The sequence below is a fragment of the Terrapene carolina genome, unplaced genomic scaffold (assembly GCF_002925995.2).
Source record: "Terrapene carolina triunguis isolate 2854851 unplaced genomic scaffold, T_m_triunguis-2.0 Scaffold84, whole genome shotgun sequence".
Taxonomy (NCBI): domain Eukaryota; kingdom Metazoa; phylum Chordata; order Testudines; family Emydidae; genus Terrapene; species Terrapene triunguis.
In genome coordinates this window covers 17,206,733-17,233,561 of record NW_020664435.1, presented here as the reverse complement: position 1 = coordinate 17,233,561, position 26,829 = coordinate 17,206,733, and the positions used below count along the sequence as shown (strand labels likewise).

The 26,829-nt window shown below is 42.5% G+C and overlaps 2 protein-coding genes across 2 annotated transcripts in view; one reads left to right on the top strand and one right to left on the bottom strand.

The window, feature by feature from the left end:
• Positions 1 to 894: 894 nt before the first annotated feature.
• MALSU1 (mitochondrial assembly of ribosomal large subunit 1) lies at positions 895 to 12,835 on the top strand. The gene is made up of 4 exons (XM_024223262.2): positions 895 to 1,096; positions 5,148 to 5,326; positions 9,914 to 9,995; positions 12,205 to 12,835. Exons 1-4 carry the CDS (start codon positions 895 to 897, stop codon positions 12,360 to 12,362), a joined length of 621 nt encoding a protein of 206 aa, XP_024079030.1. The 3' UTR covers positions 12,363 to 12,835.
• A 3,331-nt stretch (positions 12,836 to 16,166) lies between these two features.
• IGF2BP3 (insulin like growth factor 2 mRNA binding protein 3) overlaps positions 16,167 to 26,829 on the bottom strand; it is a 177,169-nt gene continuing 166,506 nt past the window's right edge. Inside the window, exons 14-16 of the mRNA XM_024223253.2 lie at positions 21,072 to 21,203; positions 20,472 to 20,585; positions 16,167 to 18,712 (exon numbers count right to left, since the gene is read on the bottom strand). Coding sequence (XP_024079021.1) covers positions 18,611 to 18,712; positions 20,472 to 20,585; positions 21,072 to 21,203 — 348 coding nt within the window. The 3' untranslated portion in view covers positions 16,167 to 18,610. The remainder of the gene's footprint in view (positions 18,713 to 20,471; positions 20,586 to 21,071; positions 21,204 to 26,829) is intronic.

The following is a 26,829-nucleotide window of genomic DNA, read 5'->3' as shown; positions in this document are numbered from 1 at the left end:
GGAGCTGGGGGGGTCAGGAAAACACCCCTGGTTGTGAGACTCACCCTACACCTGGCAGCGCTGGCACTGTTCCTCGGCATCCTCCGGCCACTGCTGGGGAGGCACACATGGCACCCCTGCCAAGGGCCCCGCGATGCCCCAGGGGTCAGCAGCAGGCTCCCTCCTGGCCTAGCGCACTGATGCACCGACAGCCCCTGGGCTCTTTGCTGCGGTGCCCCCTGGTGCCCAGGGCCGGGGTTATACGCAGTGGGCTGGGGCAGGGGTGCTAGGGTTACCATCTGGCCGGTATGTGACTGGCCCGGCCAGGTTTTTTGTTTATAGCTTTTGCCAGTTGCCAGAAAAATAATTTAGTCCGTCCGGGTTGTTTTTTTAACATGGGTCTAAAGATTTGCATGATCAGCACAGCAGCCGCGGCCGCGAGCGAATGTTCCGAGTTTCCGTGTCCAGCTGCGATGTCCCCAGCTCAGCGCTAACCGATCGAACCTGCTCAGACAAGACCCCGCCCAGCGCCGGGCGCGCGCGCGCGGGCGGGTTTGAGCCCCGGGGAGCGAGGAGCGGAGGGACGGGGTCTGGGCGCGCGCTCTCCACACGCCGGACCTGGCTGCCGAAGGGGGGTGCAGCGCTGCCTCTGGCCGGCCCGGGGGAGGGGTGTCCGGTGCCCGAGCCCCTGGGGCCGCCCCAAGGGGGACGGTGACCATCCCATCTCCCCCCCGCCCAGCTCCAGGCTGTCACTGCGCCTGCGCCATCCCTCGGGCCGGAAGGCGGCGCGCGGCCAGTCAGTGTCGGAGGCGGTACTTACGGCAGCCAATCAGTGCGGGGATCGCCATGAGGGCGGGGCAGTGGGAGGTCTCAGAACACTGCCGCAGCCAGAGTTCCGTGCCGTGGCCCGACGACATGTGGCGGGGCAGCCGCTGGCTGCGGGGGCTGGTGCTGCCGGCGGTGAGGGGGCTGCGGCGGCGCCCTGCAGCGCCGGCCCCGGGGGCCGCTGTGCGCTGCGCTCCCTGCTGGGCAGGGCTGGCGGGGCGGGCCCTCGGCGGCGGGCCCAGCGCGGAGCTGCGGGCGGGCGGAGGAGCCGAGCAGGAGCGCAGGGCCCCAGGTACAGCGTGTGCCGGGCTGTGGGCGCAGGTGCCGCCTCCGCCTGAGACACTGCCCGCCCCCTGCACACCGTCCCCATCCCCTCCCCGGGCTGAGCCGCCCGCCCCCTGCCCTGCACACCGCCCCTCCCTCCCCCCGCTCCTATCCCACTAGGCAATGCCTGGCGTGGGGGAGACCAAGCCGCTGTACACTCCAGCCTCAGCCAGGGAGTTGAGGTTTGGTTGCCCCTGCACTGAGCCAGACTTCCCCATCCATCCCCACCCTGCATGGGGGCCTAACCCCGTGGGGGTGTCCGGCGAGATGTGCTCCAGGAAGCTCTGGGCTCTGACCCAGGCAGATGGGGGTGCTGGGCAGTGCCACTGAACTGACTGGAGAGAGCGAGTGCGCACATGGGTCAGTGCATCCATACTGCCTTGCTGCACCTGGTTGGGGGCCGTCCAGCTGTGTCTGTGCAGTGGCTTCTGGGCACCTGCCCCACAGCTTGCAGAAACAGTGCATTCTGGGACATGTTAGAAGGTGGCTGGTGTACTGTAGACCAGCTAGTCCATGTCCATACCAGCTCAGACAGAACAAGTCCCCAGACTTGCAGACAGCATCCTCTCCCCATGTTCTAAGACCCATTTGGAGTAAACTGGCTGGGACACTTCTTGGGTGTAAATGCAAACTGTTCTAATTTCTCTATGGAAGAGGGAGCAGAATATTCTGTCACTTCAGTAAATACTGTCTTTAAAACAGTTCACCCCCCCCCCCCATAGCTATGACGGGGGTTCTGTCTCCCTTCCTCCTTTCCCAGAGAGTAAATCTTGACAGGTGTCTAAACACACACAGCGCTGGTGGTCTTGTTTGACTCCACATGTGATCTATATGCATGACTCTAGTTTAAAAGCTAATTCTGATCCTAAGAATCTTCAGTGGGATCAGTCGTACTACTAAGGTCTGTCATTTCACACCACTAAGATCCTCCTTCCAATAAAGCACAGTGTTTCACTGCTAGGAATTCAATACCTGTTCAAAATTAGTGTTTTTGTAAATAAAAAGTAAAAGAGGATTAGCATGAATCTCCAACTCAGCTGTAGATAAAATATTGTTAGTGTAGATTCTGTAAAGATTCTGCAAGTTTGGGCATGAACATACTATATAAATTGAAGGTTCCTCTCCTCTGACCTGTGTGTCTTGGCTTTGTGACACAAAACCATCCCCACCCAGGCAAGCCAGTGGAACAGGGTTAAAATAGAACACAGGAAAAAAGGAAGAAAAATAAACTGTTTCCTACAGTCAAAGATGACAGAGTAAAACTATTGGATTTCAGGGTCCTCTTCAGCTGTGGAATCCAAATCTTTGAAGATGATTTGTATTTAATGTTTTGTTAATTCCTGCTGAGGACAGAGGCTTCAGGCTTGCAGAAAAGGGGGAGGATCAAAAGGGATCAAAACATGAGTGGAGCATTCTAGTGAAGTGTTTAAGTTAAATATAGCTTTTGATAGAGGTACAGGTATGTATACTATACCAAGTTGTTTCACACATCTCTGCTGAAGAAGATAAACTCTTTTGCCACAGATGTAAGCCAGGTCTCCCCTAGAAACTATTGTTGGTATAATATCAATGGGAGGAGGGCATGGTGAACCAGACACACTCACATTTCCATAGTTGCAAAAACCATAGGGTATACTTATTTATACTGGCATAAAAGTACTCTTTCCATTATAGCTTATTTCCCTTAGAGAATAAGTGGTGTCTGCACTAGGAGAGCTTGCTGGTATAGCTATGTCAGCAAACCTCTTCTAGAGTAGACCTATCGGTAGCAGTCATTGCGATCCTGTGCTTGGAGGGCGGAGGGGCTCATGTGTTTGTTTTACAGGCCTCTGATCAGTTTCATGCTATATACATCTGGTTATTGCCTCCCTATTTGGCTTTTTCTCTGTATTGAGGCTGATAGGTGGTGAATATGAACTCAGCAATGCTCTGTTAATTTTACAGTTCCAGGTAGGGGAAGGGGCATTGCACATTTCTGATAAATAGAAACAGACCTTGCCCTACCTAGTTAGGTCTTAGCTACACACACAAATGATACTCATTTGAATAAATCTATTTAGAAACAAATTAGTTAAAACGGTCCATGCAAGGGGGTTGCGCTGATCTATGTCAGTTTCTGAATGGATTTCGTTAAATTGGTCAGAGTGGGTCTGTAGAAAAGGCTCTATGGTCTGTTAGAAATGATGAGATAAAGGCGAGATCAGGGTATGATGGTAAGAATGGGAACTTTATAAGTAGGGCACTACCAAATTCATGGTCCATTTTGGTTAATTTCACAGTCATAGCATTTTTAAAATTGTAAATTTAACAGTTTTAGATATTCAAATCTGAAATTTCAGTGTTGTAAGTGTGGGGGTCCTGACCCAAAAGAGGGTTGTGTGTGTGTATGTGTCACAAGGCTGTTGTAGGGGGGTCATGGTATTGCTACCCTTACTTCTGCGCTGCTGCCTTCAGAGCTGGGCAGCTGGCTAGCAGCTGTGGAATTTCCTGCAGCCAGGTGAGGATTCCAGAGGTGGGTCTGACCTGGCCCTGGGAGGTGACTGTGCACGGGAGAGGAAGTCCTGTCCCTCCCCAGCTTGTCCGGGACTAGCAGCTGAAGCCCAGCACACCGCATGAGCCCTTGGCAGAGGCACCCGCAGCCCTGCCCCTCCCCGGATCCAGGCCCAGTGCTTGGGAGTTAAAGGGGCCTTGGGCTGGCTGTGTGTGTGGGGGGGACTGACCATGGCACCCCCCTGATCATGGGGCCCTGGGCGGTAGCTCACCTGTAAGGCCAGCAATGTCATCCCAAACAGTGACAAACCCCAGCCTTCATACCATGCCATGCTCACTTCCGCGCCGCCTTCAGAGCTGGGCTTCCAGCCACCCGCCACCATTCTTCAGCTGCCCAGCTCTGTGAAATCTGATCTCCCTTACACTAGCCAGATTTCACCAGGGAGATCAGATTTCACGCTCTGTGACATGTTTTTCACATCTGTGAATTTGGTAGGGCCCTATTTATAAGATGACTTGTTTCCACAGTGTGTGTGTTATGCAAGGTCAATTTTTATATGTTTGTTTATCCTACATAGGATTTGATAGTGCACTTGTTACCATTGTGCCTGATGTCTCCTTATCACTGGCATTTTAGAACTTAAGCATTGTTTTGAAATATTATATACAATAATTACAAATAGTGACTTAGTTATCTCTTGTTAAGTCTTACAAGTCACCTAAAGAAACACTGTATCTTAATGCTTCCTGTCTACAGTAGAACCTCAGAGTTACAAACACCTTGAGAATGGAGGTGGTTCGTAACTCTGACATGTTCCTAACTCTGAACAAAACATTATGGTTGTTCTTTCAAAAGTTCACAACTGAAAATTGACTTAATACAGATTTAATACATTATTATCACAACACCCTCGCATAGCGAATGTAGTATGTGGAAGAAAAATGCTGCTTTTAACCATCTTAATTTAAATGAAACAAGCCCAGAAACAGTTTCCTTACCATGTCAGATCTTTTTAAAAAACTTTCCCTTTTTTTTAGTAGTTTACTTTTAACACAGTACTGTACAGTATTTGCCCTTTTTTTTTTTTTTTTTTTTGGTCTCTGCTGCTGCCTGATTGCGTACTTCCGGTTCCAAATGAGATGTGTGGTTTACCAATCCATGCGTAACTCTGGTGTTCATAACTCTTAGGTTCTACTGTAGCTGTCAGAGAAGTGTCTAGCACACTGTGGATACTATATAAATAACTGATGTCTAGTAACAGAGTATTATTAACCATAAGCATCAGTTTAGTTCCCTGTTTTTAACTGCCAAGAGTTTGGTTTTTCTCAGAATCATTATTCTAGCAACTGGAGTTCACATTTCAATCCTTGTTTTTAGCATCATCTCAAATTCCAGAATGGCTGGCTACCATAGATTATAATTTAGTTCACCCTCACTCTTCATTGTTTTTCAGTGAGTTTAAGTAGACAGTTTTTGTAATTTGTTTTAAAAGGGAAATCACAATTTGAAGTCTTGTTCTTTGTTTCAGATCATGCTCTTTCCAAGTTCAATATTGATCTTATCATCTCTCTACTGAGGCAAGAAAATGCTAGCAACATTTGTGTTATCCAGGTGCCTCCAGAAATGAGATACAGTGATTATTTTATAATTGTGAGCGGATCTTCTTCAAGACACCTCTATGCTATGGCGCATTACATGCAGAAAATGGTAGGACAGTTATTTCCACTCTTCACTTGCTTTAGATTCTGAATAGTTTTAATTGGAAATGTATGTTGTGATATATTTGCAAAAGTGAGAATTAAACATAGCAAAATATATAAATTTTATCGCTAAAGTAGCAACCAGACAAGGTGAGGTTCATTGTTCTTACGCAGTATTACCCTTTGTACAAATAGGAGATGCTGAACCTAATCTGCTTTCTTAGGTAAGGAAATAAAATGTAAAGCGTAGACTGTGAATGGAGACCTCTCTATACGAGGAAGAGGACGATTGCAGTGCAGAGTTTTGTGGAATGAGAATTTGGGGCCCCCACACACAGAAGATGGTAACTGGTGGTGGAGTGATAATTGTTCTGGTTATATGTGACATCCTAGAATGTTCAAAGTTTAAAATGCAGCTGAGCGATCTAAGCAAAATTGGCTTTATTACTTAAATACCATATTTCTTCAAAGGAAGGCATGGCCTTAAACACTGGAGTGTACAAATAAACAGAATCCCGCTCTGCTGTGGGGAGAAGGAGAGCAACAGCTTCATGGAATTGCCTTTACTTCCCTGACCCTAGAGCCATCCTCTGGAAGTATTGGGGCTGGGATTGTGGCATTATACTCTGCATCATACCCACCCCTAACTTTGTGGTGGTTGCTGACTAAGAATCTTCTTCTTTGCTTTCCCATTGTGCTGAGTGGCAGCCCCATCTTCTTTGGAGCAGGGTTGTGCTCAGGGCACTTTTAAGAGCCCATGGCAGCATGGTAAAGGATGGATCTCATGGGATCTGAGATTTAGGAGGTCAAACTACCTTCCAGTTTTGAGGGGGAGATGACTCACACACATCCTAATACTACGATGTGTTGGAAACCTAGATGTGTAGACTCATTTTCTTGTCTTGTAGCTGGTGTAAAAACCTGCACAGAGCTATAATGACCTGGCCCTAACTCTATGATTTGATTTTTCATAAGAGTGGGGCAAGTGTTCTGGCCTCTTCCATGAAACAGAACTCTTCTGTCTCTCTGTGAGAAGATCTAAAAGCGCTTGGATAGTGAAATAATGGTTATTGACTTTGGAACAGGGATTCTGCAAACTGCTTTTGGATCTTACAGATTTCCCATCTCATAACACCCAAATCCTTCCCCTAGTGCCTGGTTCTCAAAAATATTCAATTCTGTGGACCACAGTTTGACTACTGCTATTTTAGATCATCTTAAATTAAGTGCATATTACCTATGAAGCTTGCATGATTCATAGGATACAGTTAGCTCCCTTTAAATGGCAATTGCTATAAGATTACACATGCCAAGGTTTGCTCATGGGAGTTAGCTTTGTGCCTGTCTAGAGGGAAAGGGAGAGCAGCAGTTCTCCTTTAGTTGGAATTATACCTGTTAATCTCTTGCAGTACACAGCCTGTGCAAAATCTAGAAAGGAAATAGTCCATCTGCTCATCACATCTGAATCCTGGGAGCTTTTATTCTGGCTGGATTTTTGTATTGAAAACAAAGATGGGGTTGAAGAGGCTTATAGCATTACAGGTCTGCCCAAAAGATTTACAGCAGCTGGAGCAGCTTTCATGTCTTGTAATAGCCCGGTTTGCTCTTACTCATGCAGCACAGAGGATGTGTAACTTATACGCTTCACCAGTGGTAGCTGTTGACACTAGCTTTGTATTCTACTTGCCCTTGTTGCTGATTCTGCCAGCCACAAACATCCAAAAGGTGAACCACAGTTTTCCTTCTTATTTCCTGTATTTTCCTTGGCCGTAGGGTCATAGAGTCATAGACTTTAAAGGTCAGAAGGGACCATTATGATAGTCTAGTCTGATCTCCTGCACAACGCAGGTCACAGAATCTCTCCCACCCACTCCTGTAATATACCCCTAACCTATGTCTGAGCTATTGAAGTCCTCAAATCATGGTTTAAAGACTTCAAGGTGCAGAGAATCCTCCAGCAAGTGACCCATGCCCCATGCTGCAGAAGGCGGTGAAAACCCCCCAGGGCCTCTGTCAATCTGCCCTGGAGGAAAATTCCTTCCCGACCCCAAATATGGTGATCAGCTAAACCCTGAGCTTGTGGGCAAGACTCACCAGCCAGACACCCAGGAAAGAATTCTCTGTAGTAACTCAGATCCCACCCTCTTCAGTGTCCCATCACAGGCCATATTTACCGCTAATAGTCAAAGATCAATTAATTGCCAAAATTAGCTATCCCAGGGGTTAGTAACCTTTCAGAAGTGGTGTGCCAAGTCTTCATTTATTCGCTGCAATTTAAGGTTTCGTATGCCAGTAATACATTTAATGTTTTTAGAAAGTGTCTGTCTATAAGTCTATAATATCTAACTAAACTATTGTTGTATGTAAAGTAAATAAGGTTTTTAAAATGTTTAAGAAGCTTCATTTAAAATTAAATTAAGATGCAAGAGCCCCCCGGACCATATGAGTGCCACTGAAAATCAGCTCACGTGCCGCAGGTTGCCTACCTCTGGGCTATCCCATCATACTATCCCCTCCATAAACTTATCAAGCTTAGTCTTGAAGCCAGATATGTCTTTTGCCCCCACTGCTCCCCTTGGAAGGCTGTTCCAGAACTTCACTTCTCTGATGATTAGAAACCTTCATCTAATTTCAAGTCTAAACTTCCTGAGGGTGGGTTCCTCAGTCTGACATTGATCACTTAAGCATTTGGGTTCTTTCTAACCCCTCCCCCCCTTTTACCTCTCCTTTTTTCCCCTCTGAATCTCCCCTCCCCAATCATCCTACTCACTCACTCCTGGCAGTCTTCTGTTTTTCTTCTTCCAAAATGGTGGGTTTTAACAGTGAGAAGTAGGACTGGAAGAGTAGAGCTGAACTCTGTTTTGTTAAGCCCCAACCTAGGGGCATCTGGGTTCTGTGCCATACACCATTCATCATTGCAAGCAGGTATTCATATTGATGTGATTTAACATACTAAATTGAATACTTACCCTGCATTACTTCATTTGCATGGTCAGTATTATAGCAGTCAGTCCTGCTGTTTCCATGTCCCCCTACGGACAGCAGTGCCTTTTCCCCTAAAGTCCAGGGAGCCTCCTTTTCTCTCCTTCCTCTCCAGCCTAATGGAAAGGGCTTCTGGTCTCTGGGCTGCAGCCTTCTCCTCCCCCTGGTGGCTACTGTCTATAGCACCATCTCTGTACTACTGAGCTGAGCTCTACAGGAGGAGGAAGTCCCTGCGAGAGGGGAGAGCCTTGGAAGAGATTTGGGCTCCCCTTTCCTGGGTAACTTGAAAACGGTGGAATTTGAGCAGTTACTTGAGCACCCACAAAAGAATGCCTGAAAGTGGGAGTCTTCTAGACAAACCACAGGTTTTAACAAACCCGAGACCGCTTAGGGCAGGAGAGCTTGGCAGCTAGTTAGGTCCATTTCTTCTCCCATCCCCACCTCCAAATGCATTTGTGAGTGAGCCCAGATCTTGTAAACTGCATGATGACAACTACTATTTACCTTTCTTAAAAAAAAAAAAAAAAAAAGTCACAGGGCAGGTGCATTTGGGAGCCTAAAACTTAGTCTTGCCCTACTGCAGCTTTGGCTTATCTTTCAGTGAGACATTTTAAAAAGCCCAAATACCTCAACTCAACCTTTCCACACATTGCTACCCACTTAGCAGTGTGTGCTGACCCTTGCTCTAGTTCAGGCAAAAATGCAGATAGTATTTCAACAGCTAAAGACGGACTAGGATAATATTAGAAGTATATGCTGTCACACAAGGGAAAGGGCTTATTTTTTACTGGGATGTGTTGTACCACTTATTATTACCCTTAATTTTAGCTTGTAACTTTGTAAGCAGAGGCCCTTTACCATCTTAGGTGTCTGTACACTACCAAAACCAATAAGGACTGCATCTGTGATATTTTCCTATTGAAGTCAGAAACCCTCCCTAACCAGCCAGGCCCATCTACTGACTTCCTCAGCACTATTTGCATGTAGTTGTTTTCATAGCTTATTAAGGCCAGAAGAGACAACTGTAATCCTCCAGCCTAATCACCTGCATAACAGGGCATAGAATTTCATTAAGTAATTCTTCGCTTGAACCCCATAACGTTTGGTTGAACTACAACCTACTTTTTAGAAAGGCATCCAGTATTAAAGACTTCAGAGGGAGAATTTACTATGTTCTTTAGGCAGCTGTTCCAATGGGTAATTTTGCTCATTGCTAATATTTACATCTTATTTCCAGTTTACGTTTTTCTACCTTTAACTTCTGGTCGTTGGATTGTTTATTTCTTTGTCTCCTAGAAAAGAGAAACCGTTCAGTAGTTCTTTATAGACTATGATCAAGTCACCTTTTTAACTTCTTTTCAATAAGCAAAATAGATGAAGCTCCTTGAAAGGGATTGTCATGTTTTCCAGACCTTATTTTTTAATCTCTCTTCCAAATTTAACATCCTTTTGAAAGCACGGACCCCAAAACTGGGTGTAGATTCCAGTAGATGTTTCACCAGTGACATATTCAAAGTTTATTTCTTAGACAATTTGTCAGGCTTTAGCTGCCTGATAGGGTTGAACATTTGGAAGTATCTGTCTTCACACTGATTTGCTGCTTCTTTTACAGTACAAGCAGCTGAAACAAGAAAATGATCCTCACGTTCAGATTGAAGGGAAAGACACAGATGACTGGATGTGCATTGATTTTGGTAAATATTTACAAATTTCACAGATGCTAGTTCCATGTGAACCATGTGTTGAGGGCAGCATTTCACTGGTAAAATCTAGTTGCTGCAGATAGGTCCTAATACGTAGCTCCAAGTATAATTTTATTGCCTGAATTCCATTGAGTCCTCTCCCATTGTTAAGTTTCATAGGAGAACATTGGCATTGAACACTGTGGAGTAACAACTCTGCAGTCGCTAAAAAATAGTTCTTAATTCTCAGAGTGAGGATCAAAAGTTGTGGAAGGAGATATGCAAGGATGTTTCAATAATTATAGATTTCTCTAAATGTTAATTTCATTGTATAAACCCTATTATTCAATTGATGGATTTTTTGCCTAGATCAGGGGTCGGCAACCTTTCAGAAGTGGTGTGCCGAGTCTTCATTTATTCACTCTAATTTAAGGTTTCGCGTGCCAGTCATACATTTTAACATTTTTAGATGGTCTCTTTCTATAAGTCTATAATATATAACTAAACTATTGTTGTATGTAAAGTAAATAAGGTTTTTAAAATGTTTAAGAAGCTTCATTTAAAATTAAATTAAAATGCAGAGTACCCGGACTGGTGGCCAGGACCCAGGCAGTGTGAGTGCCACTGAAAATCAGCCTGCGTGCTGCCTTCGGCACACGTGCCGTAGGTTGCCTACCCCGGCCTAGATTAACAGTACTTTACTACTACATTCAGACTCTCACTATTCAACTAATGCCAAGATTCTGGCTAATAGATTCTTAATACTTAAAGAATTGCAATGCATTTCCCTGTTCCTCTAATAAATGTACAATTTTCTGGTGAATGTGTGTTCAAGTGAGAGGAACCAGATCTATCATTTTAAAAGCTGTGTGTCAAAATAGGGAACAATGAAATAACTATGACCCAAGTCTGGACAAACTTTGTTACCTTAGAGTACAACTCCAGAGATGGCTAGTTGGAGTTGGCTCTCAAGTATTATTGCTGGACAATAGTACACTAGTGAGACATCCTATGCAAACACTAATTCAATGAGATTTTGAACTCTAAAATCAGTGATCAGAAACTTTGACATCTGCCTTTAAAAGTGTCTTATGCTGAGAAATGTGAATTCTACATTACGTACAGGGTCATGATTTCTCATTGACTGAGTGTATAAAATTAATACTACACACAGTCACATAGTACAGTTTTTGCACATATACTTTGTTTGAAATTCATTTAAGGCATTTTTTCCCGATACAACTTTTATAAGGTAGCTGAACATAAAACATCCTTGCTGCTAGTGTCTTGTGGGTCTCTTTCATTTTCAGCTGTTAAATTTGATCAGCGCTTTATGTGCCTTTCCCTATTTCACAAAAAGGTCAGTCTTCTGCAAGCCAACTGAAAAGCCTAAAGAGTAAACAGATTTTTTACATAATTTACTAGGGACTTGTTAATCTGAATGTAGTTAACTACATTCTAAAACAGTGGTTATCAACCAGGGATCCAGGGCCGCATGGGGGGCGCTGGGAGCAGGTTTCAGGGGGTCCACCAAGCAGGGCCAGTATTAAGATTCGCTGGGGCCCAGGGCAGAAAGCTGAAGTCTCACTGCATGGGGCTGAGCCCTTCTACCTGGGACTGAAGGCGAAGCCTGAGCAACTTAGCTTCCTGGGGGCCCCAGGCAATTGCCTTGCTTGCTACCCCATAATGCGGTCCTGGCTTTTATATGCAGAAAACTAGTTGTTGTGGCACAGGTGGGCCATGGAGTTTTTTATAGCATGTTGGGGGAGCCTCAGGAGAAAAAAAAAAAAGTTGAGAACTCCTGTTCTGAAAGTTTACATAAACTTCATTGCCAAGGTTATTCTATTTTATAGACTTGAATACACCTATATTTTGTAGTACACATTTAGCATTATAGCGTGCTTACACCATTTCAGAGCAAGATGCCTGTCTTTTCAAATTTCTACATTAGATTCAAAACCTACATAATGTGGTAGAATGTTGTGTATTCTAAGGGATGTAGAATAAATGGGTGTTTTGTTCAACTTATATTGAATTTATATCTGTTATAGCATTCATATTATATATACTCACTTTATACACACAAACCACACTAGAAATGAGTTTGTATCACTGGAAGTTAGATTCCCAGTAGATGTCACAGCTCTTGCTTCTAACCTGAAATTTAACCGGTACGTGTGTTCATTTTTGGCTTTATTGTGTCTCTCTCTGTCCTGTACAGGCAGTATAGTGATCCATTTAATGCTTCCAGAGACACGAGAGATTTATGAGTTGGAAAAGTTATGGACTCTCCGTTCTTATGATGACCAGTTAGCACAGATGGTTCCAGAGTCATTACCAGAAGACTTCATATTTGGACTCACTCACCAGCAGCAATGATCAAAATCTTTCCTTCATGAAAGGAATACATACAAAAAATGCAGTTAGAGCACTCACCACTTCAGGATTAAAAGAATGAAACAAGCAATTTCTTTGCTGTGTCCCCTCTCCCCAGAAGTAACCAAAGAACCACTGTGCTTGAATGCCCCTCCATTGTTGTGCAGTTAGTGAGGGGCTAGGCTTACAGCAATACAGCTGTAGGACACAAAGTACCTAATTGAATCTGTCTAGAATTGTGGGTATTATGATTTAAGCCCCCTTATTCTTCCAGAAGTGCAGGGGGACCTTGTGACTGAAGTAGTCAGCATCTCAGTTGAAGTTGTAGCTGAAAGTATACTGAGGCAGAAGGAAGAGTAGCAGCTATTTGAATAGTAGAGACAGTCAACATGAAACTCAGTTTAAAAGGAACTTCAGGTACTATATCTGCCCCTGAATCTTCCTACCAGTGTTTGGTTTTAATACCGAAAGTATCTCCCTCTGCTGTTGCTGTATGTGAAAGTGAAACCCCCTCTTTACTCCAATAATCAAGGTCTTATGTAAATTACATTGGTTTGAAGGTTAATTTTACTATGTCCCTTTAACACCATTTACTGGCACAGATCCATAGTGAGCAGAGCCCAAACCTTGTTTAATTTGAGGTTAAAGTACAAGTAGGGGAAGCAAAGTAGTATTGAGAAGGGCTCCTTTATACTGATAGTTAGCATAGGGCAAGCTAAGGTGAAAATCTACAGCACTATACTAACATGCCATGCACTAAGAGTTCCAAGGTGCATGCTGATGTACTGCTGTTTGAAATGGTTTTTGTGGGTGGCAGACTAGAATGCTGTAGATTTATAGCCTGGCTTGTTGTGCATTAACTGATCGTGTAGATGAGCCTTAAAGAGGATTTTGTGATAAAGTAAGGAGATGTTGTACCTAAAAAACCAAACAGCTGTAGCAACTTTGTCCATCAAACAGCTCCTGTGCAATTTAGCCTAATGTTTTCTCAAATGCTTGAACCTGAAAAGAAAACTCTACACATTCAGCAGAAGGAAGAAACTTGGAAAGGAATGCTTAAAACCACTCTGGCTAATGTTGAGCTTTGCCTAGCAGATATGTCCAAATTCATTCCAAAGGGGTACCTTGAAGTCATTAAGGTAGGTAAAGGCCACTAATTTAAGAAAGGAGTGGGAGAGGAGTAAAGAGGAGATGGGCCAGTGCTATTAAACAGCGCTAAAGAGGGCAAGTCAAGGCAGAAAAAATGATTTAGGGAAAAGCAACATCATAAATAACTTGATGCTTTTTAAACAGAAGCACTGTGCTCTTGAAGATCGAGACATTCCACTTATGGTATAGTCTGCTATTCTGTAACAATTAGCTGAGGCTCACTTGTGCTCAGAATTGATGACATGTTCTACAGTACTGTGATACTATGCTTTCTGGATGCCTTCTGGTGTTTTCAAAGCACCCAGTCCAAAGAGAATTTCAGATTACTTATTGTGAGAGTTTCCTTTTCAATATTTTGCCAATAAAATCTGCTCTTATGTGAAACAAATTGAAGTAGAAATTTAATCTCTCCATCAGGCATCCCCAGCTTTAGTCAAAACACACAAAAGGGTGAGCCAAGAGTCCTCTGACAGGTATCATACAAAACTACATTGAAATCTTGAGTACTGGTGCAAAGACAACTACAGCTAGCTCTGAGCCCCAAACAGTACCACAAAGCTGCTATTGCAGGCATATAAGTAGAAATTACACAAGGTCTAGTTGCATTCAAAAGTTATGCAACTGTTGGGCTACACTTTAGCTATAAAGCCAATGCAATTTTGGAATGTATCCAGGTGCTCGTCACCTACCTTGGAGGTGATCATGTAGCATTAGCACTGTGTCCTTGTCCTATGAATGGCAGAGTTCTAACACCAACATAGCAGACAACTCAGACAAAACTAATTATTGATCAAAACAAAAATCAGCCCTAAAAGCCATGAATGCAGGAGCTAATGATTAATGAACGCTAGGCACAACAAGAAGTTTAACGTGAGAGACTATCACAATAACTGTTCATAGAAATGCTAATAAAGATGTCTTTGGCAGGATTTTCTGTAACATGATGAAAAGTCTGCACAGTTCTCTAATAAGCCACTGAGGCAAGAAATATTCCAATTGATGACAAGACCAGTACACAAATTAAGCAGATGTTACAATGAAATATGTTAGTAGCCAAATGTATTGCAGATTGCTTTTTTTGCATGCCTCAAATTACAAGGTATCAGCCTGTCCTGATCTACATTATATTTGTCTTTATGGCTACTTTAACCCTGTTAGGCTTAGAACCCTTCCAAGATTCACACATGAAATCTTACACTTGTAGCACTAGATTAGTAGTAAGGAGTGGAAGTGACTAAGTATTTATTAGCCCACTGAATATGTATTAAAAAAACTCTTGAAGGACACTTGTTTTCATTGTCTTCTGTCCATTGTAAATTGTTTGAAAAGCAGTAGCTTGTTAAATAGAAAAACCTTCCCTAAAGATACATCAAATCATGTCCTGGCATCTTTGGCAGTTACATATACAGAAATACTAGCGTAACACTGCCTCTGAGACCAAAGACACAAAATTCCATAACTCAAATGAGGAAGGCTTTACTTTGTCATGGGGCTTTGCACAGGAATTCCAAGGAGGTTAGAAGAGTACAGACTTAAAAATTACCAGTAATAAAAACCATGGCAATGTGAAATATATCAGGAATTAACCATTTTCTGGGTATTCCAATTAGTGGTGGGTGCTATTATACAAGGGGGAAAGTTTGGGAATCTTTCCTCTGACTAGTAAGATGTTTGAGGAAAATAAATCTTGCTAAGCAGTTCTAGATTTTGCTTTGCAATTCATTTTTAAAGATACAGAATATAAAACCGCTTTATTCTCGCGCTCTCACTCACACATACACAAATCACTTCACTTTTCAAATCTCCATTAACGTTACGCTCAGTGGTTTGAGCATTGGCCTGCTAAACCCAGGGTTGTGAGTTTAATCCTTGAGGGGACCATTTAGGGATCTGGGGCAAAAATCTGTCTGGGGATTGGTCCTGCTTTGAGCAGGGGGTTGGATTAGATGACCTCCTGAGGTCCCTTCCAACCCGGATATTCTATGATTCTATTACCAGCACTTAAGCATAATTATCAAGAGTAGATGCCACCTCACAGAAGTTGGTGGGAAGGAATGAGATACAGATTGCCACTTTTTGCACACTACCATCACAGATTCCATCTGCCCTCCAAATTTCAGGGAAGTGCTATTTGTGTGTCTTGTCCATAATAAGAGGGTCAAAGCAGAAGACCAGAACAAATGGCAGCCAAAAATAAAACGTCTATAACTCCAAGTGGACAATCTAGATCGCTTTCCTAAGGGCTGTTATATATTCCTTGGCATTCATATGCTTGGATGTGACGGGCAGGCACAGAGCCTTTCCAAAAAGATCAAGGCAACCTAGAACAAAATCCCTCACAATAAAAATGAAGCCATTAATTGCAAAGTGTACTGTGGGCAGCATAATATTGATATAGGGGAGGAGAGAAGAAAAAGTTATAAACCACAGAGATGAATGCTGGTGTTGGGCCAGGTGAAAATTCTGACTGCATCAGACTGTTGTTGGCTACCCTAAAGATTGTGGAATACCTGTGGATTGCTGCAGAGTTCCTTATATAAATATTAATAAAAACAAATTAAAAGAAAGCCATAAAAAAAACTGATCATTAGAGCAAACAAATGCCTGCACTATTCATATCACATCTTTAGTTTAAAAACAAATACACACAACTATATCTGATGATAGGAGTTAAACTCTTTATTCCATTCAGAGGCATCTGGCAAGTGGAGCTGCGTTGGGGGGCACATTACAGATGAAAAAATGATCCATACTTTGCGGATATTGAAATAATTTACAGTATTTACTTTCTAGCTATTCCCAAATACTCCAAATTACCAAGTCTCAATTGAAAATAAGAACATGATTTACCACACTAAGTATAGAAATTTAAGAGAGATGACAGTATTTAAATCAGCAAATGTAAATGCATTGCCTATTTGTAAAATAACTTTTATGGAAAATAATAAAGTCAAATCCTTCTCAAATGTTAAGAAAGGAAAATTGGACTTAGACTTAAGCCTCAACAAAAATTAAAATGCTATGACTTTTTATAACTTCAGTAATTTTAAATTCATTGCAAGAAAAAATTCTCCTAAAGGCTAGATGGTCACTGTCAAAAAAGGAAAAAAAAAACCCTCATTTTTCTCTGCTAAAACTACAACATAAGTTTATGGTTTTTAAACCAATTAGTAAAGAAGAGATGCAGGAAAAACACTTCAGACCATTTTCAAAATTATCTAATCTGTACAACAATGATCTTTGGGAAAATTATCTATTCTATGTGAAATGCCTCTATTTCAATATGAATCTAAGAGGTAGATCAACAAAATGATGAAACGTTTTTGCTAGTTGTGCCCCTCAAATCAGTGCAGCATGGTGATTCTGATCATCTCATGCACAAAAACATCACACAAAAAAAGGTTCAGAGGTAATAGCATGGCTCTGTAGACCACACACATACAGGCGCACACGCGCACACACACAGCAGTCTTTATGCACCATGTGTTGCCACATCTTTAAAACTGAGGTAGACTGAAGTTTATTGTAGAAACTTGAATGTGTTATATTACCACAATCATTATTCAAATTACATTCTGAAATTAATAAATTTGGTAGCTTTCCTGTTATCCCTGCCTTTTGACAATTTGTCTCTTCCTTTAATGGTTGGTTGCAGAATGTGCATAAATCCTGCTGCATCTATATAAGCCAGACTAGAGGTTGTGTTATATAGTTTAAAACCTTCCAAAGTGGCTTAGTGTGGCCCATAACAGCGGCTGGATATGTAAACTTAGCCTTTCCTTATCTTTAAACACGATCAAACAGTGTTTGACCTTCCCCCATCGTGGTAACTGAAAGCAGGATGATGCGACCTGCAGGAAGCAGAGACCATACAGCCTCGAAACTACTCCAGCAGATCAAGTGTTCTATCAAACTGAAGATGAAGCTTGCTCTTTGAACAGAATGGCAAAGTCCAAATGGGCTGCAAATGTTTACATGTAGCATTATTAGGTAGTGATGGTCAAAGGCACAAAGGGTTCATGCATTCAATCAAAGTAGCACAAAAATAATAAAAAAATTCAGTCTCCTAATTTTTCCCTCAACCCCAGCCTCTTGCCATCACTTCCTTGTTCTGTTCCCAAAAAAGTACCGTCAAACTTTTTCATCCCATCTTAAAAGAAAAATAAACGGCATTGCTGCTATCAGAATGTTGGCATCATTCGCTATCTTTTGAACATTCACTGAATTTTTTTTTTTTTTTAAACAAATGGTGGTGTTGAAACGCTCAGAAAATCTGAGGTTATACTTTTTTTTTTTCCATCTTACTCCCATCAGCCAGCAGCTAGAAGTATCCTACTATATCCCCACCCCCACCCCCAATAATTCTGTAGTACTCCTGGCTGGTGGCTGATCAAATTTTAATTTTTTTTAAAAAAATAAAATGCTCAAGAACTATTAGCTTTATAAAGTATACAAAAAAAAGCGCAAAAAGGAACAATTTCTCATTGAGGTACTAAATGCCTGAGGTAGTTTAGTAAAATGCATATTTATCTTTTTATGCCCTGGCCAACACCATTCAACACTTCCCTTAGGTTATTCATGGCAGTGTTATGTAAAAATGCAACCAAATTTTTAAAAAAATGCCACTTGTTTAACATTGGGACTAACACTTAAACTCTTGTCAATACCCTTGCTCTAACCCTACCCCACCCCCACCCCCACCCTCCAATTGTGTTTCTTCTTTTACAACTGGACCTATAAGAGCAATGCCTTTTTTTTTTTTTAAACCAGTGAACTCAGAAGAGAAAGCTTCATTAAACCAAGTTCTAAAATTGCTGGGGAATAATAAGAACAATAAAAAAGACTAACAAGTTTATGTTAAATTGTGAGAATAGAACAAAAGGGAAGTGAAGGGGTCCTTATTTTAAAGCTGGGTTTCAAAAGTTTGAGAGAGCCTAAAGAATACATTCTCAGAGACAGCGTTCAATGGTTGCCTGGTCCTCAAACAGGTGACTGGCTTGGTGAAGCTTCTGCATACAACTCCAACAGGTGTTCAAAACCTGTCTGTTACACAGTCTGTCTTTGGTCTGGCATCTGTCTCTGATGGGCCATTTCCTAAACCTTTATTTTCGTCTTGGCTGAGGCTGTCCACTTTGCGCTGTTTTTTGCTGTTGCTGCTGCCTTCTTACCTGAGCCAGTATTTCCTGAATTTTTCTCTGGGCAAGCTGTAGGATATAAACAAACAGATGTTGCTATGCTGCAACTGTTCCTGGTTACGCTACACTTGGTCGTTTCACTGTTACTTTGCCTTTTTCCTCCACCCACCATGATTTGTTTGTCGCATTTGCCTGTTGTCCCTTATCATAGGGATAGAACCCTGCAAATGCGCGGATATCCGTGGGCCATTTTTGCAGCTCGGGGCTTAGATGCGGATACAAATTTTGGATCTCCGCAGGGCTCTAGTGATCTCCCCACAGAAATCAGGGTGACACTGTAATGGACAGGAACGGTGACAAGGCAGAGGCTCTGGCCCCAACCGTAGAAGGTATGAGGGGCCTGGGAGGTGGGCAGCTGTGGGGTGGAGATGGAGGTGGCTGGGACAGAGCTCTGACTGCAGCACACACACTCCAACGGAGCAGCTATCTCCCAGCCCTCAGGCTCCAGCTTGGCTCTCTCAATCACACAGCGGGCTGCAATATGTGGCAACAGCCCACTAGGCATTCTGGGAGTTGTAGTCCTCAGCTTGCTCAGACAGAGGAGATAAACTACAACTCCCAGATGGGAGTGTGACCGTGTGCTTTTGCACAGTGAGCCACGTGCCATTTTGAAAGAGGTGTCATTGTACTTTGAACTAGCGGGCGGCAACAGCGGGTGCTGTGAGGAGAGAAGTTGTTGCTGCTGTCTGTCCTAACTGGGTCTGCGCGTGAGAGAGCCACTGGGGTGGTGCAGGGGTGTCTGAGCGCCCCACTGAGAGGGCGGCACTGCACACAAGGGCCCAGGATTGTAGCCTCCCTGCCCGGAGAGGGGAAGGGGGGTGCGGCGGGTGACAGAGCAGGTGGTCTTTGGAGAGAAGTGGGGGACGGTTGGGAGTTGGGGGCTTGGCACAGCCCTGTGTCACTGGTGCGCAGTGACCTGTGGAGCTGTTATTAGAGCCCTGAAAATCTGCGGACCATTTTTGCGGATCGTGAATCAGATGCGGATACAAATTTTGTATCCATGCAGGGCTCTACATATGACTGTAAACTGTTTTGGGCAATAATTTCTCTCTCTCTCCTTTTTTTGTTTGTTTGTTTGTTTGTTTATTATTGCCTTATGTAAAAGTGCCTAGCATCAGGGGTCCCTGATGGGGACCCCTAGATGCTACCGTAATACAAATATATAAAGAAAAAACACATTTAAGGAAGTGTACAAAGTTTATCAAAATGTTATTCAAAAATTAGGACTCAGGGAAATTGGGAAAACGACAAACATAGCCCTTGATTAGCACTCCCCCCGTAGCTAAAGCCCCAAGTCCCATAATCCCCTGTGTGGCTGAAGCCGGGAACAGAGCCACAGGGCTCAAGCCCGAAGCCCCAAGCACCCCGTGTAGCTGAAACTGGGAGTGGAGCCCGCAGGGCTGAAGCCCTGAGCCTCAGCGCTCCCCCCAGATCTAAAGTCCTGAGCCCTGGTGCTCCCGAGGGCCAGAAGCCCTCACCTTCCCCCTCCCAGCTGAAGCCCTGAGCCCCAAGGCAGTAAAGTATTTGCTCCCCCCTTTTTTGCGTGCGTTTCCGCTGTTGCCTGATTACTTCTGGTTCCAGAAGGTATCCGGTTGATCAGTAAATCCGGAACTTTGGTGTTCGTATCTTTGAGGTTCTACTGTAGTAGCAACTATTCCTTGGGGGATCTGTGTGGTGTGTGTAAACCTAAGATTCACGGATACATTTAGATGAGGTATAAAAATTCACTCAAACTCAATTACTACTCCCACCACCGAAACCTGCTCACCTGGCATGCATAGAAATGGCCAGTTATTTTCACAACAACCTGATCATTTTCATCAGGTGTCTGGTCACGAGGGACAACAACTTCTGCACTTGTCAAATTCTGAAGCTCATTTACCTGTAAATTAAAAAAAAAAAAAAAAAAAAAAAAAAAAAAAAATCAGCAAAATGCAGCCATCTTTAATTGATGAGAATTTTTAAAAAAATGTTTGGCCATCTGAATGATAAAAGCAGCCCCAATACAACTAGAAATCAACCTAAATGCATATTTGTCTATGAAAAAGTAAGTATTTTTCTCCACCAAAAAAAAGAAAGGCCAAGAGTTCAATGTAGAGAGATACGAGTAACTTAGTAAATTAGAAACACAAATAAGCAAAGAATGAAGATTTCTAAATTACATATTACAATTTCCACAGTAATTACATTTTTTTTTTGAGGGAAGGAGAGTTTAAAATGAACGAAATAAGTTTAAACAGCACGTACAACCTTGAAATTAACATGCAAAGAGTTAAAATGTGAATTAGCTAGAGAGAGGATTTTACGTTGAATGTCCTTCAGCTAGATTTCTTGTGTTTCATTATTTAGGTTTTGCTCAAGTACTTGCCGTTTTGCCTCCTTTACCAATAACTCTACCAGCAGCATAGGATGGCACTTTTATATGAGCCTCAAGTTTCACTTCTTCTTTAGGTCCAAAGAAATTTTCTTCTTTAAGTTTTCCATAGATTCTCCCTTGAGCCTGCAAAAGTAATTAATATTTTTAAAGGGACAGCATCATTCTGAAATCAAGTCACCTTTAAAAAAAAAAAAAACAACTAAAACCCACCCAAAGGGAAACTATGTACAAATGCGCAAACCTACTATGTACAAATGCAAAAGATTTTCTTCTTATAAAAGTAGTTGGTAATTTATTTTTAAATGAATGGAGTGTTCACATTTCTAACTAGAAGATACCACAGTCAAACTCTGAAAGAAGGCTTGACAAGTCATCAATGAATATAAAGTAACGGCATAACAATGAACAACATTCTGTTTTCCAGTAGAATAATCCAGCCATTTGAATTACTGTTAGAATGTCTCTCTCTACAGGTAAAGCAGCAGTAAAGAATCATGGGGGGAAGACAATGATGTGCCAGATGTTATGTTTTTATTATCACCAGGTGCACATAAAGGAGTTTATTGGCTTAAGCAGTAGAAGTTTCTGAAATTCATCCTTCAGAGGATGGTGAATTCAAAGTAAAACCACATGACAAAGACTTAATTTACACCAGATTTTATGCCTTTACATTTAATTACCAAGTAATTAAATGCAATGTATATTACTTTAGGTTAGCTCTGATTTTTCATTTTTAATGTGGGAGTCTCTCAGTATATAGATGAGTGGCACCTTGGAAGTTGTGTCACTTTAACCAACATGCATCACTCTATTGCAGTACTGGGTACACGGTAGTGGTGGGCAATAAGACAATAAAGCAGGAGGGTTTGCCCATTACAAGTGGACAGCTGAATCTCTTACCTTTCCAATTTTCTCTGAGTTCTGCTATAATAATTTTAGTGGCTGTGACGTTGTGCAGTCTATATGGTTTTATAAAAACTTGATAATAAGTCAATATAATGTAACTGGGATAGTTTTATAAAAATTTGACAATAAGTGAATATAATGCAATTGGGATATGCTTCGTGCAAAAGGTCTCTTGTAAGGTATCATTACAAAGTGCATAATCTACTAAGTATGATCATCTGATTTGTATAAATGTACCACTCTTGTATCTAAAACTAGAAATATAAAATGTAACTCTGAGGGCCTATTGTAATTATGTAAAGTGTGGGCCATTAATGATGGTTTGGAATCTTAATGACTCCCATTGTCTGCAGATGGCTGTTTACCTGTGAGTCTCCCTGTATATGTGTGTGCTGGCAAGTGAGTAATGAAGTCTTGCAGTGACATGTGATCATGTCACCTGAACTGGAATCCATCTTTAACCTGGTGCTTTTCCAGTGAGGGGGGGTGGAAACCCAGAGAGACAAAGGGTTCCCGCCTTATGCAAAAGATATATAAAGGGGTGGAAGAGAAGAGAGAGAGAGAGGAGCCATCATGGAGAAACCCCTAGCTAACACCTAAGCTGGAACAAGAGCTGTACCAGGGGAAAGAATTGTGCCCAGGCCTGGAAGGTGTCCAGTCTGAGAAAAACTTACTAAAGCATCTCTGAGGGTGAGATTATCTGTATTTAGTTTGATTAGGCATAGATTTGCGCATTTTATTTTATTTTGCTTGTGACTTACTTTGTTCTGTCTGTTACTACTTTGAACCACTTAAATCCTACTGTCTGTATTTAATAAAATCACTTTTTATTTAGTAATTTACTCAGAGTATGTATTAATACCTGGGGGAGCAAACAACTGTGCATATCTCTCTATCTGTGTTATAGAGGGCAAACAATTTATGAGTTTGCCCCGCATAAGCTTTATGCAGGGTAAAGCGGATTTATCTGGGTTTAGACCCCATTGGGAGTTGGGCATCTGAGTGCTAAAGACAAGCACACTCCTGTGAGCTGTTTTTGGGTAAACTCGCAGCTTTGGGACAAGTAATTCAGACCCTGGGTCTGTGTTGAAGTGGACTGGAGTGTCTAATTCAGCAAGACGGGGTGCTGGAGTCCTGAGCTGGCAGGGAAAACAGAAGCAGGGGTAGTCTTGGCACATCGGGTGGCAGCTCCCAAGGGGGTTTCTGTGATCCAACCCGTCACAGTGGCTTCTCAAGGAACTATTTCTTTGTTCCCTGTCACTCATAGGCAGTCTTGAGAAATATTAGATCACTCTTCCACACCCTACGCCTTTCAACGTCAGGTTGACGCTTCCCAAGCTATATCACAAAACAAGTCCAATGGGACAGTGGTGGAAAGGATCTCCAAGAGATGTATATTAAAGATCAGAGAGACTTTCCATTTACCACCCTCCCCTTTCTCAGTCACAGCAGGACTAGAACACAAAAAGTGATGGGTAGGAAAGAAATCAATTAGCTACTAGCAGGGCTCTAACAAATGTGTGTCTACTGATGGACAGTCAGGACCAGTAATACACCCTAAAAGTGTGACCAACTCAGAAGAACAGTCTTCCACACTTCAGCTAATGTTACTATATCATGAAAGATCCAAAAACTGTTACAGTCCACCAACTGATTCTAACCTTAAACTTTTTGTCATGTCATATCTGTTGAAAACATCTAATTCCCCCCCCCCCAAAAAAAAATAAAAAAAAAGAGAGCGAGAGAACTCTGGAAACACTGAACTAGAGGTGGGTGAAATCAAATAAATTTGTGGCCTGGGAGTTAGAGATGTTCTCCCCCTCAGAAAGTCAGGCCATCAGACCCTAATAGAATCTGGAAAACCTGAGGTACATTGTTGTGCAAAATTTTCACCCATTCAGTGCTCCACAGAAGGTGCATAGGTAGGTGAAGAAAGCTTGTCGCACAGGAAAATGGCAGGCCCCCTCCTGTCATCTGTGCTATGGAGATGGGCTCTCGATGGTGTGATGCATTAATAGAACTGAGCTCACTATCTGCTGTACCCGATCCAGTGATGTTTAGGTTCTGTATAGCAGACTTGAACAGCATTTGTTCAGACTGGTTGAGATTTCTTCCCCAGGCCATTCACCAGCCCTGCTTCAAATCCTCCCTTTTCTAAAGCTATGTCTACATTACGCAGCTTTTAGCGACACGGCTCTGCCGCTACAGCTGTGCCGCTAAAAGTCGCGCAGTGTAGCCACTGTTTCTTGGCCGACAAAAAACTTCTACCCCCCAATGACCGGGGTTAGTTTTGTTGGCAGGAGAGCGCTGCTCCTGCCGACAAAGCGCTGTTCACACTGGCGATGGTCATCAGCAAAACTTTTGTCTTTCGGGGGGATGTTTTTTTAATACCTCGGAAAGACGAAAAAAGTTTTGTCATTCAATTGCCAGTGTAGACATAGCCCTAGATATCTTATGGGCCACGGAAACTGCAGCAATATAGCAAATCATAATAGAAAATTAGGAAAGGTGATTTGCACATCCGATACAACTGTCAACACAATTTGTTTTATTTATAGCTCTTCTGTGATGCTCAGCGACATAGTATCTGAGCTCCTCACAACAGCCATTAGAGCTAGGGAGGCATGAGCCTCATTTTACAGACAGGAAAACCAAGGCATAGATATTAGGCAACTTGCCCAAGGGTCTACAAGAAGCCTGTGGTCGTGACAGGAACAAACATCAGATCTTGTGATTCCTAGTCCAGTGTTTTGTCCACAGAAGTATCCTCGTCTAAGGTTGGGAAATTTAAGACTTGTTACTGCTGTCCTAGTAGAACATGACAGTAGCTGTCCCCAAAACTGAAGTCTAGGGCCCTGATCAGAAAGGGATACACCAACCTCAAATAGATCCTTATGTCATTTGAGTACAAAGGTTGGTTAAAAATGCAAGGGGTAAAATTGACACACACAACACCAAATCTCAATCTGAAATAGCCAGTCTTCCTCTCACCCCGTTTTAAATATAGAACACTTTTTTCAGCTTGTAGTAATGCACTGAAGAAATGGACAGTTTTACATCTGAAAAGCCAATTTAGCACCAAGATGAATGTGACATCATTCCTCTCCCCTTCCATTTTAGGTTGAACACAAGACCCTAAAGTAACATAAATTAGATTCAATTAGTACTCTGGGCCACCATGGAGTGACTTTGCTAACATTGGATAAACCCATCTGACCAAAAGGTACATCGATTGCAATTCTCTGAAAAGGAATAAGACACACTCTTACAATAACAAGTCTCAGAAACTCAAAATGCATTAGTTAAATTACACATGGATGGATCCAAGAACTCCAAGGAAAACTGATTACATTTCTAATGGCTGTCCACCTTCATACAGATGTTAAATTCCTTTCCATAAGAAACCTGCCTGAAGTCTTAAAGGGTTTTTATTTTGTTTCTACTACCCCAACATCTTAAAATGTGCCAAATTAAACCTTCTGTTCTTTTAAAACTTCAGAGATAAAAAATTACCAGTCAAGTAAATTTCTCCATTGTCCATTTCCCATGAAGGTTTGTTCTACAACAGGGGAAGAAACTTCATGAATTTGCTTTGTGCTTTAGACCACTGGTTCTCAACCAGGGGTACATGTACCTTTGGGGGTACATCAATTCATCTAGATATTTGTCTAGTTTTACAACAGGCTACATAAAAAGCACTCACAAAGTCAGTACAAACTAAAATGTGGTACAATGACTTGTTTATACTGCTCTATATACTATACATTGAAATGTAAGTACAATATTTATATTCCTATTGCTTTATGTTTATAATTATATGGTAAAAGTGAGTTAGTAAGCAATTTTTCAGTAATAGTGGGCTGTGAAACTTCTGTATTTTTATGTCTGATTTTGTAAGCAAGTAATTTTAAAGTGAGGTGAAACTTGGGGGTCTCATTAGATCTCACTCTTCTGCTTGAGATTTTCAAAGCAGTGCAAGGAATTTAAGGAAGATGATTGGCTAAATCCCCTGCACTGCTTTGAAAAAAATCTTAAGCTACTGTCACTACTACCTCCTCTTCCAGCTCCTCATTTAAAAAAACCAACCAACTATCCAGGTTTACATCGCAACTGCATACACAAGACAACTTCAAGGTAATTAACTTGCTTGCACACGTCAGTAATTGCCATAAAACGCATGTCTAACACAATGTGTATATGCATGTTACGTTATGGTATAATATATAGAGCAGTATAAACAAGTAATTGTGCGTATGAAATTTTTGTCTGTATGGGCTCCACTAGTGCTTTTTATGTAGCCTGCTGTAAAACTAGGCAAATATCTAGATGAGTTGACGTATCCCCCTGGAAGACCTCTGCGTACCCCCAGGGTACACATTCCCTGGTTGAGAACCACTGGTTTAGGGCATGTCTACACATACAGCGCTGCAGCTGAACCGATGCAACTGCACCGCTACAGCACGTCTGGTGAAGATGCCCTATGCCGGTGGGAGAGAGCTTTCCCACTGGCATAATAAAAACACCTCTGAAAACAGCAGAAGCTGTGTCAGAGGGAGAAGCTCTCCTGCTGACATAGCATTGTGTACATGGGCACTTATGTTGGTGTAACTTAGGTCACTCAGGAGGTGGTTTATTCACACTCTGGAGCAAAAAAAGTTATGCCGACATAAGCAGTAGTGTAAACATAGCCTTAGAGCAGGGGTCTCAAACACGCGGCCCGCGGGGTTCTTTCGTGCAGCCCGCCAAGCTCCCCGTGCCCGCGCGCCCCCCGCCCCTCTGCCTACCCCATGGCGCCGCTTGCCGCTCCCTGAAGCGGCTGGAACTATGGTCCTGCAGCCCCGGG